General features: G+C 27.8%; 1 protein-coding gene across 3 annotated transcripts in view; it reads right to left on the minus strand.

Moving 5' to 3' along the window:
• Positions 1-11,168, minus strand: part of LOC117170727 (membrane-associated guanylate kinase, WW and PDZ domain-containing protein 1-like) — a 27,524-nt gene that overhangs the window by 13,564 nt on the left and 2,792 nt on the right. For all 3 annotated transcript variants that reach the window (XM_033357753.1, XM_033357751.1, XM_033357752.1), the window contains exons 2-4: positions 4,535-4,614; positions 4,111-4,336; positions 3,608-4,011 (exon numbers count right to left, since the gene is read on the minus strand). In XM_033357753.1, coding sequence (XP_033213644.1) covers positions 3,608-4,011; positions 4,111-4,336; positions 4,535-4,601 — 697 coding nt within the window. In that variant the 5' untranslated portion in view covers positions 4,602-4,614. The remainder of the gene's footprint in view (positions 1-3,607; positions 4,012-4,110; positions 4,337-4,534; positions 4,615-11,168) is intronic.

An 11,168-nucleotide genomic window follows, 5' to 3' on the forward strand; every position in this document is an offset into this window, starting at 1 on the left:
GAGGTCGGATTCGGATTCAGCGCAGCAAAAACCTTCGGGTATACTAGGTCTGGTCTCTGGTTCCGGACCTTTGTCAAATTTTGTCGGCCTGTGTAATTTAAACAATTTCGATAAAAAAATTTAAAGTGATTCCAACTAATTTGTTGCAAATTCTTATTTTGTGACTTAATTCAACTTCATTTCATTAAAAATTAAAACCTTTTGTTATGAGAATATCAACTTATACACTTTTCCTTGAAAATTCTTTTTTTACAGAATTTTAGCTTTTTTTCATCACCTGGGGTGAAAATGAGTAAAAATTGTTTTGGAAATTTTTCTGCTCCAACTTAAAGTATCACTTTTCTCATAATGACATATATCTCTTTAAAAATGCCCTGTTTCAAATCATATTTACAGTTTTTATACTTTTGTTTTAAAACGAGAATTTTCGCTTGGATTAAAAAAATATGTATCTACAATTTCAGATGAACAGCAATAATTTACTGACGATAAAGTCTTTTTCATTGTTCGTTTTGTGATTGAACAAACTGAGAGTAATAAAACATCCAAATACTTTTAATATTCATTTTAGTATAATCGAATCAAAAACCTAGATAAACGGATAAAATTCACGGTTATTCCCGATTTTTTCTCAACGAACAAAATTCTCGGTTTTTTCCAGGTCAATTGTATTTGAAGTAATAAAAAAAAATCACTCTAAGTGGATCTCTTGAATTTTAGGCTTTTAAAATTGAAGTTCAACAATTTTTTTAATTCAAAAATTGTGTATTCAAATGCTCGATAAAAATAAATAAACAAATATGAATAATATACAATAATATAAATATTAAAATAAATATTCTCTTAAAATATTTTTTTAAACTGAAAAATCATTTTCAATTTTCCTATGAATCTTAAGAAAATATTTTTAGCGAATAGCAGAATTTTTGTAGATACAGTCACTTTGTTTAAATTATATGAAATCATTTTAAATGTTTAAAATTAATTTTACATCATATAGAAACTTATAAATATCTCTTGAAATTACTCAATTTTTTCTACAAATAATAAGTGTTCAATTGATATTTGTACACCAAAATTTAAGAATTTCACTTAAAAATTAATTTTTTTTAAATAATAATTTAAATTATAAGATTTAAAGTTGAAAGGCTCTTTGAAATTTGAACGATTTAAGGCTTTCTATTTCAAACTATTCAGTTTTAAATTGTTTATTTATTTTTAATATTTTTAATATTTGAAAATAATATTTTTCGATTTTGGATTGTTCTTGGCCTCACTTCCCTATTTTGTTTGAATGAGAAAAAAAATTATCTCCACCAAATTTGAGCTAAATCGGTTAATATTAACATGTGGCCCAAAGCACTTAAAGTTTCTCGTGCAATTTAAAATGCAGTTATTTTTTTTATATTTCATTGGAATCCTTTAGCGCTGTACAAGCATGATATTTAGATTATGTTCAAAAAATAAACTTACCCGAATTTTTTGTTTTCTTCAAAATTTACAAAATGGCGGGTCCTTAAATTGGAACCAAAATTACAAGTTCCAGAATTAATAACAAAATCTCGTCAAATTCTTACAAGAGGCAGATATATTTATTAGAAAGCTCGTAATAACATCTAAAATACCAAATTTTGAAAAAATTATAGACAGCTACCCAAATTTTGTTTTTTAAACTCATTATTTCTTTGATTCTCGGTGACAACTTTTCAGGTGCAAATTAAAAGGATTCATTATTGTAAATAAATATATTACGTGATGCATTGAAGTTAAAATTTTAAAAAATTCAAAATGGCGCCATATGAAATACTCAAAAACTCGTATTTTCTATGCTTTTGTCCAAAGATCTTCAAATTTTGAAGAAAAATTAATTGTATTGTTATAAAATGTATGATTCGAAGTACATCTTGAAATTTCCCCTAAAGTAAACTTTTTTTTAAGTTTCAAAGGTTGGCCAATAAAATATTAAATAATCAAAATTTTCGAAAATTCGGTGAAAAGTTTTCAAATTTCATCAAGAACAAAAAATTCCCAGTATACTTCAGCTTTACAAATTTTTTAAACAAGTGGTTTTGAGAAACAGTAAATCCTTTGCGAAAATGTATTTCATATTTTGTTTAAATTTGTAAAAATGATGCAACGTTTTAAAATTTTAATGAGGCGCCATTTTTATTTTATTGAAAATTTCGGGATCTACTTCCAACAATACACTTTGTAACAATACAATTGATTTTTCTTCAAAATTTTAAGATCTTTGGACGAAAAGCATACAAAAAAACGAGTTTTTCAGTATTTCATAAGGCGCCGTTTTAAATTATTCCAAATTTTGACTTGTATGCATCACAAAATAGGTTTTTTTACAATAATGAAGCTTTAAATGTTACCTGAAAAGTTGTTATCGAGAAACAAAGAAATAAGGAGTTTAAAAACAAAATTTAGACGGCCATCTGGAATTTTTTTAATTTTGAATTTCGTCATCAAGTACTTTCTAATAAATAAATTTGCCTCTTGTAACAATTTAACGAGATTGTATTATTATTTTTAAAAATGGTAATTTTTGTTCAAATTTAGGTATCCGACATTTTGTGAATTTTTTGAAAATAAATAAATAAATTTCGTGTAGATATATATTTTTTTAAATAGTATAAAGATCATAATTGTACAGAGTCGAAAGTCCAAAGCCAAAATCTACCTAGAGTAAATAAGGATCACCCTAATGAACAGTCAAATATTCTTAAATATAAAATAATTATTATCTAAATTCAAAAAATGTAAATTGCATACATCAAAAATAGAATATTTTGGACTAAAACAATATTTTAAATTTAATGAAAACCTTTAATCACGAATATATTATTATGAAGTTGTTTTTTAGTTGAAAATAGTTTATAAAGTTTCAATTGGACGTTTAAATTTTTTAATGACAAAGATTTTCGAATACAGATTCATTTTTCAAAATATTTTATTTATTTATATTTAGTTACTAAAATAATTTTTTTCATCAAAAACCGTTCAACTTCAAACGCTTTTACTTGTTTAATCCGCCAAGACTTACTTTCAAATTCTTTAAATTAAAAATAAACGCATAAAAATAAAAATCTAAAATGGAAAATTTTTTAAGTAAAAGATTCTCGAACTACGCGTCGTGAAATGAATGATGTCATAATTTAAAAAAATAATTCAACTAGTTACTTAAAAAAACTATTTAACTCGTAAGATGGACAGATTTGACTTCTAAATATTAGTAAAATTCTCGACCAAACCAAAAATTCACTGTCATTTCCCGGGGTTTTCCAGTCTCAAAAAATTCCCGGACCAGCGGCCACCCTGCAGATTTTATATAAAAAACAATTGATAGATATTTGAACGGAATTCCTAAAATTGCGGATACAAAGAACAGATTGAAAACTATTACATTTTTTTGTACCACATCCTATCAAAATTTCTCAGCAGGGCCAATTCATTTTTTTCAAAGAGCGCGCCGATCATTATTGGAAACTTAAAAAGAAATTTGAAATATTTCCGGTGCTTAAAATTTCACGCTAATTCTCGGGGTTTCGGTTTGTGGCCACCCTAAAAGTTTCATTAAATTTTATTCAAATGTTCCTACCGGTTTGAAGTTTTCCATCTAGCCAGGCAGGTCCGTTAGGAACGACACTTTTAATTTGTAAAAATTCCTCGACTGTGTCATCTCCACCAACGATTGTGAAACCAAGGCCTCGAGAACTCTTGATGAGCGATGAGCGAATTCTTTGACCCTTTAATTGTTCAGGGTTTCTCGTGAAATTAGGACTCTTCCTGTCCGACATATTTTGCTGAGCTCGTTTCGCTTGCAATACTGGATTTTCATATTGAGTTCGTCGATTCACGTGATCGATAAAGTAAGTACCGTAAAGCGTGTCATCAATTTTCTCCCATCCGTAAGGCAGTTCATCATCAAGGCACTCTTCGAGAGATCGTTTTTGAAATTTCGATAACCGAGGATCGAGCCAGTGAGAAGTTCCGGTGTTGTGGCTGTAAACGGAATCATTTTGTTTATAATTAAATTTGTAACAATCTTTTATAGTTTTTGTATTAGTTTTGAAGATGGTAATCGAAAGATTAAATTCTTACTCTATAAAGTAAACTTCTCCTGATTCTGTATAAGCCTTTTCCCAATTAGAAGGCAGAGGACCCAATTGGTCTTCCGTCGCATGATTACGATTATGAATCCTTTGGTCATGATCCGGGCTGCCAATTCCCTGTTCGGATCCTGTATTGTAAAGGTAATTAGGCGGGACACGGCGACCGGAAGTGTCACTACCAGTGAGCGTCATCATTTCTTTTTCCATGCTGCTTCCTTTAATGCCAACGAAAAATATATCTTTAAACATTCTGCACTCAATTTATTTGAAAACAAAAAATTAACTCTATTGAGGTTTTAATTTGAATTTGGTAACTATTTATCTTGATATAAAGATATTTGGTATCGTCGATATCTTGCTTTATAGAAACTGAATATGTCTTTGAGTAATTTTAATTAGTCAATGTTGTTTACCATCGTTTTGATTGTCAATCGATCTCGAATTATCAGTCTTTGCAGCCATTTTCTGAAGCCTCTGCATTGTGTTTAATGCCCTGCAATAATAATAATGAATATTTTTCTAAACCATATAAAATAATGTGTATTGCACTACATTTAAAATTCAAAATAAAATTCAGATTCCGTTTTAAATATTTCAAACTAGTTTCTGAAATTGTCTAGAATATTTAAGTAAAATTTAAATAAATCATTAATTTTAACTAAGCTATGTAATAATTATATCAATACTTTCTAGGTATATTTCTTTCTAGGTATTTCGTTAATAATGATTGAAAGGTGCCCTCTTAATAGCAGCGCCTTTTCTTTATCCATTTTCTAGTCATTTCCGTGTTTAAAGATTTGTCTTTAGCTAGATTTGAAAAATAAGTTGAACATTTCAGCACTTTCTAATGATGAAAATACATTAGAAGAAAAATCAAGAACATCAAAAATTAAAAAATAGTTATATGCAATTCTGCATAACAGAATTAAAATATGCTCCTATTTTAATTTATTAAATGTTTTTTAATCAGTAGATATATTTCCATTCTCTACTCTTATCAATTCTTTCCAGTATATTCTTATCAGTGCAGAACGCTGAGGTGTTCAAAGAATATTTTCTTAAGTGAGATAGAATGAAATAATTTAATAAATACAAAAATGATTATTTCAAAAACCTACTTTTTCTTTTTTTGTTTCCTTAGGCAATCTCGGCAATTTTATAAAATACGCAGTTTGCTAACATGTAAAAGCAAGCCATTTAACAATTAAGTTCAATGTAATTAGGTATACTTTGTTAGAGGGTCCTAATACACACTACTTTTTTGAATATCATGTTCAATTTCCAAAATCTTGTTTCTCCAACGACAATTGACATACTTCTCTCTGATACGCCATTGAACGTATTTTATTCCATATTTTAAAAGCATTAAAAATGACTCAAAATTTCTATAATAGCTGGCTCACCGTCTTTACCCTATTTCACTCTTTTCTCACTTTCCTCCTTAATTTTTAACTAAACTAATAGAATTCAATAAGAAGTACAACTATTTTTAGCTGAAAGTTTATTTTTCTTGGTTGAAAAATCTACTATTATATTTTTGGTTTAGAATTTATCTTTTTTAGTCTGCTCTTTAAACATTTTATTGAAAATTCCATATCTTTGTTAAATAATCATCATTTTGTATGAAAATTAAAATGTTTTTTCTGCTAAAAAAAGCAGTTATTTGATAGAAAATTCAACTAACTAAGTCAAATAACTTTTTGATTCGAATATTTGAAAATTGGTTTTTTGTTGTTCAAAATTCCACTTTTTTGGCAGAAAATTCAACTATTTAGACGAAAATTCAAATTTTCTGTAGGAAATTCTTCTTTTTTGCAAAAAATTGAACTATTTGGCCACAACCAAAAGAAAAGTAGTCTTTCAAACACTTTTTATTTAAAATAAAAATCTTTTTTGTGGAAATAACAAGTATTACATTTTCGTTTTTGTTAAAAATGTAACTAATTTGTTCAAAATTCATTTTTTGTTGTTAAAAATGCAATATTTTGTAGAAATTTCATAATTTTGGTTTGAAGAATCAAGAATGTGGTTAGAAAAATCAACGATTTTTTTTGAAAATTCCACTATTTTATGAATTCAACTTTTTAAAATTAAAAATTTTTATCTTTTTTTTTTAATATCAACTTCTATATTTTTCGTTGACAATTAATCTCTTTTTTTAGAAAATTCGACCACTTTGTTAAAAATTCATATCTTTAGTTTCGAAATTCGCCTTTTTTGTAGAAAATTCATTTTTTTGATTGAAAAATCACCTTTTTTGTTTTAAAAGTCACCGATTTTATTGAAAATGCATTATTTTTACTTAAGACCTTAGGAATTTGAAACGTTTTAATTTGAGTTTAATATTAGTTCCTATATTGATATTTTTTGAAAGAATTTATCCCTTTATTTTTGTAAAAAATATCCTTATTTTTTCTTTTTTAGAGAACTTTTGGCTGTGAAGCTCGTAACCTCTACAAAGATGTTTTTAATTTGCAACTAAAAATATCCTTTAAATATAAAAAACTAGCAAATCATTCGTTTGGGTAATATTTGAAATTACTATCATACAAAATTTAAAAAAAAATCTTACAAAGCTTCTTGTCTTCTGATGCCTTGAACTTCTGTTCATATTCATAAAAAATTAATCGAAACTTTGTAAAAAAAATAAGAAAAGAGGAAACATGGGTCGAAAGTATCGTTTTCAAGTATTTTAGGGGATTTTTCCAATTTAAGGAGGAAAAGGGGGAATTAGGTAAAAAGGAAACGGAATTTGATCCATGTAGCGAGGAAGCAAAGTGATAAAATAAGAAACAAAGTTTAATGTGCTTGAAGTGCTGAACGTTCAAATGAACGAAATTTGTAAGTAATGGCTTGGTAAACAATAACAAAGCTAGAATCCTTATTTATTTATATTGAAAATAATATACTACCAATAGAAACTTCATTTTTAATTGTTGCGAGAACAATATTTATATATAAAACAGAATTGGTAAAAAATATTTCATTTGAACGTTCAGAACTTCAAATACATTAAAGTTTAAAGGACTGTGCAGCATCTGGTTTTTCTTTTTACTTAATCTAAGAATCAATTTCGACTTACGAGTATTGTAAAAATACAAAACTATGCCGATAATCGTTGAAAGGGAGAGGAATTCTATTTGTGATAGCAAAAAAGAGTATACTTCGCAAATGCTTCTGCGAATTGCCTTCCTAAAGGCTGGTATGAGTATAGAGACCAGTTTGCCTGCTGGTCAAACTGGTAAATTACTGGTTATCTTAGATCTATTATCACAGAGGCTCAAGATAAAGATAGTAGTAACACAGAAGCCAGTGCTTTCCACCTATTGCGATACACTTTTATTCCCGTATGCACTCAGTCTAGTACAATATACCAGTAGATTAAATTTAATTTACATTTGTCAAATATAATGATTTCAAAAAACGCAGGTAACAGGAAGCTGCAGAAAATAACCAAGCATTAAAAATAAAATGCTATTTCATCAGAAAAGAACTTTTGCAAATATTTTGGAAGAGCTCTCAGGGGAGAATAAAGTATTAAAAACATATATATCGTGAAACATCTCTAAAAATTTGAAATCGTAGTTCTTACTCTGAGGTTAGGAAACAATTATTATTTACCTTTTTTTATAAGTTTTTATACATTTAAATTATAAATAATAACCTAATAATTTTATTCTATGTTACATTGTATTATATTACTATTTTAAGGAAGTGAATAATTCAAAATAATACAAATTTTCATCACTTTGAAAATGCAGCCCCAAAACATCCTTTGGCAGGAATGTGTAATCAAATTTTTCTGATTTTAAAAAGAATTCCTGCACGGAGAGAAAATTCAAAAGATTACTTCACGGAAAACGCCTGATTTTAGAGCTACAATGCCTAATACCTGTATCTTCGAGACCACTGCTTTAAAAGCAAAGGGTTCCTAGGTGTTAGTTCTCGCGCAAAAGCGTGATAATATCAAGGAGCAGTGCCGCAAATTAATCTCTCAAAATTTCTCTCCGTGTGATAAGTAATAATATTTTGAACCATTTTCTGAGAATCATGTTCAAACATAAAGAAAATGACTAATGATTTTTAGTATATTTTTGCATAATTTAATATTGATAAGTATAAATTTCAAAGTTTATAACACAAGCATTTAGAAAACGTACACTTTGAAAGCATCCGAAACTTTGATAAAGACGACCACATTTTTTATAGATTCTACAATTTCGTATATTCTAATCGAAAAATAATGTATAATCTCCATTTCGCCTTAAGACCTGAGATTAGGGCAAACGAACCAAATATGAATTGGGTTTTAGAAACAATATGTTTAAAAACATAATTATAATAAAAAATTAATTGGTTTTATAGAAAATTTTAGGTTGATCCCTTGGTATGCAAAATACAAAACACAAATTGTCCAATTAAAAAAAAAAAACTTTTTGATTAATTTGGGAAACATTTTTGACCAGAGTATGATTTTTAGTTGAGGACGTGCGTGATTCCGGAGAAGGTTAAGACTTAAGACCTAGTGTATCATAAAAAAGAGTGTGTCCGAAAATATGTTTAGACATTAAAAATAATAAAAAAATGTATTACCAATTATGTCGTTGCTGATCCAAAAAATATAAGTTATTGCAATTTAAATGTAAAAATATGACTAAATCTGAACAAATAATGAGCCATTTATTAACCAACAAGTTTAATTTATTTTCAAATTAGTTCTTTTTGTTTGCCTGGTTAAAAATTTAAACAATTTGAATAATTTCTAAATTTAACCGATTAGAGATTTAACACGTCGAAAAATTAATTTGGTTAAACTGTTTTAAAATATACTTTTTAATTTCTTTTTTATTTAAACAAACTTCAAATAGATAATTTTCAAGATTATTATCGAAAACCAAAGATATAATTTTAAACCAACAGAAGCGGGGCATAAAATGTTTCACATTTCGGAATACACACTTTTTGTATGGCGAACCCCTTCTCCACCAACCTGCAAGAAGCCAAAAACGCTTTTAATTCATAACACTTTCAGGAAAAATATTGCACTTTAAACAAAACAGATGAATGTGAAACCAAATAGTTCAATTTTCAACCAAGAAGAATAATTTTCTACCAAAAACGTCAATTTTTTAATAAAATACATAAATTTTCAAACACAAAAGATCATTTTGCAACCAAAAATCGAATGTAGTCAAATTTTAAACTTAAATAATAATTTTCAACAAAAAAAGAACAAATTTGTAATAAGATCCTTAACTAATACAGATAAATTGAAAAAATAAATAAAAATAATAAAAATAAATAGATTATTAATAAATTAATTAATTAATAATAAATTTGAACGAAAAAATATCAATTTTTAAATCAGGAAGACGAATTTTCAAACTAAGGAACATCAATTCTCTACCTAAAATATAGTAGTTAAAATTATTTTGATATATTTATAACGAATTTTAAAGTATTCGGTAACAATTTCAAATAAAGATATGAATTTTCAATGAAAATCGTGAAGCTTCAACAAAAAAAAGTTAATTTTTAATAAAAAATGTAATAGTAGATATTTGTATAAGACAATAACTTTTAAATTATAAACCATTGAATTTAACTCAAGAAGATGAATATTCAACAAAACAGTTGAATTTTCAACCAAAAAGGTTACATTTTAAATAAAATTCTTCGATTTTTATCAAAATAATTAAGTTAGTAACCAAACAGTTGCGTCATTAAGCACAAAAAACGAACATTCCAACTAAATTGTTGAATTTGTAACAAAAAAGGATGAATTTATTTAATGACTTGGATTGAATTTAACAAAATTAGAATAAATCAACAGAATTAGAATGAATTGAACAAAATTGTTGAATTTTTATCGAATTAATTAAACTTTTAACCAGAAAAGATGAATTCTCAACCAAAAATATAATACTATCCTATTCAACCAAAAAGAATGAACTTTAAACCAAAAAAGTTAAACGTTTAATAAAATTTTCAATTTGTTTAAAAGAATTGAATTTACAACCAAACAATTTCATTTTTAACAAAAAAGTTGATTTCCAACCAGAGTTGAATTTTCAACACCAAAAGACTAGTACGTAACAAAAAATTTGAATTTTGAATAAAAAGAATGAATTTAATCAATGAATTAGATTTAATAAAAAAAAAATAGAATAAATTAACAGAATTAGAATAAATTGTACAAAAGTATGCAATTTTCATTCAAACAATTAAAATTTTGGCTGCATATAGTCATCCCGAATTTCGGGACTAGCCTATTTTTACCATTTGGCTACTCGTCCTGAAAAGGATGGATTTTATGAAATTTATCCTATTAACTAAAAAAAAAATTACCAAAAATGTTAGCCATACCGAAATTCGGGACAATTAGCCTATTTTCACCATTTAGCCAATTTTTCTGAAAAAATGGTAACAGTGCAATTATAGTTGATAAAATATAGTGATTTTCAGTCCTTGAGCCTCGCACTATTTTTCAGCCTTATCATCATTAAACTTTTATTTCAATATGATAGAAAACACTAATTCCTGTTAATCAATTTATACAGTATTATCATGAAATAATCTTCGTTTCTGTAACTTATGTAATTACTTTGACTAGTCACAGGGGACTAGTCCCCGCCCCATGAAGTGTTGTAAAAAGGGACAGGGTGTGACCTTACATTATTTCTGTGGCCAGTCATAGGGATGCCTTCTCGCCCGCCACGAGGCGTTGGAAAAGAAGCAGGGATGTGACCATACATTATTTCTGTGACCAGTCACAGGAGTGCCTTCTCGCCCACCACGGGGCGTTGGAAAAGGGACAGGGGTCTTATCTTAAATTATTTCTGTGACCAGTCACAAGGGTGACTTCCCGCCCACCACAGGCGTTGGAAAAGGGACAGGGGTGTGATCTTACATTATTTCTGTGACCAGTCATAGGAGTGCCTTCTAGCCCACCACGAGGCGCTGGAAAAGGGACAGGGGTCTTATCTTACATTATTCCTGTGATCGTCACAGGAGTGCCTTCTCGCCCACCAAGGAGCGTTGGAAAAG

Source organism: Belonocnema kinseyi, chromosome 4 (genome assembly GCF_010883055.1).
Source record: "Belonocnema kinseyi isolate 2016_QV_RU_SX_M_011 chromosome 4, B_treatae_v1, whole genome shotgun sequence".
NCBI lineage: Eukaryota > Metazoa > Arthropoda > Insecta > Hymenoptera > Cynipidae > Belonocnema > Belonocnema kinseyi.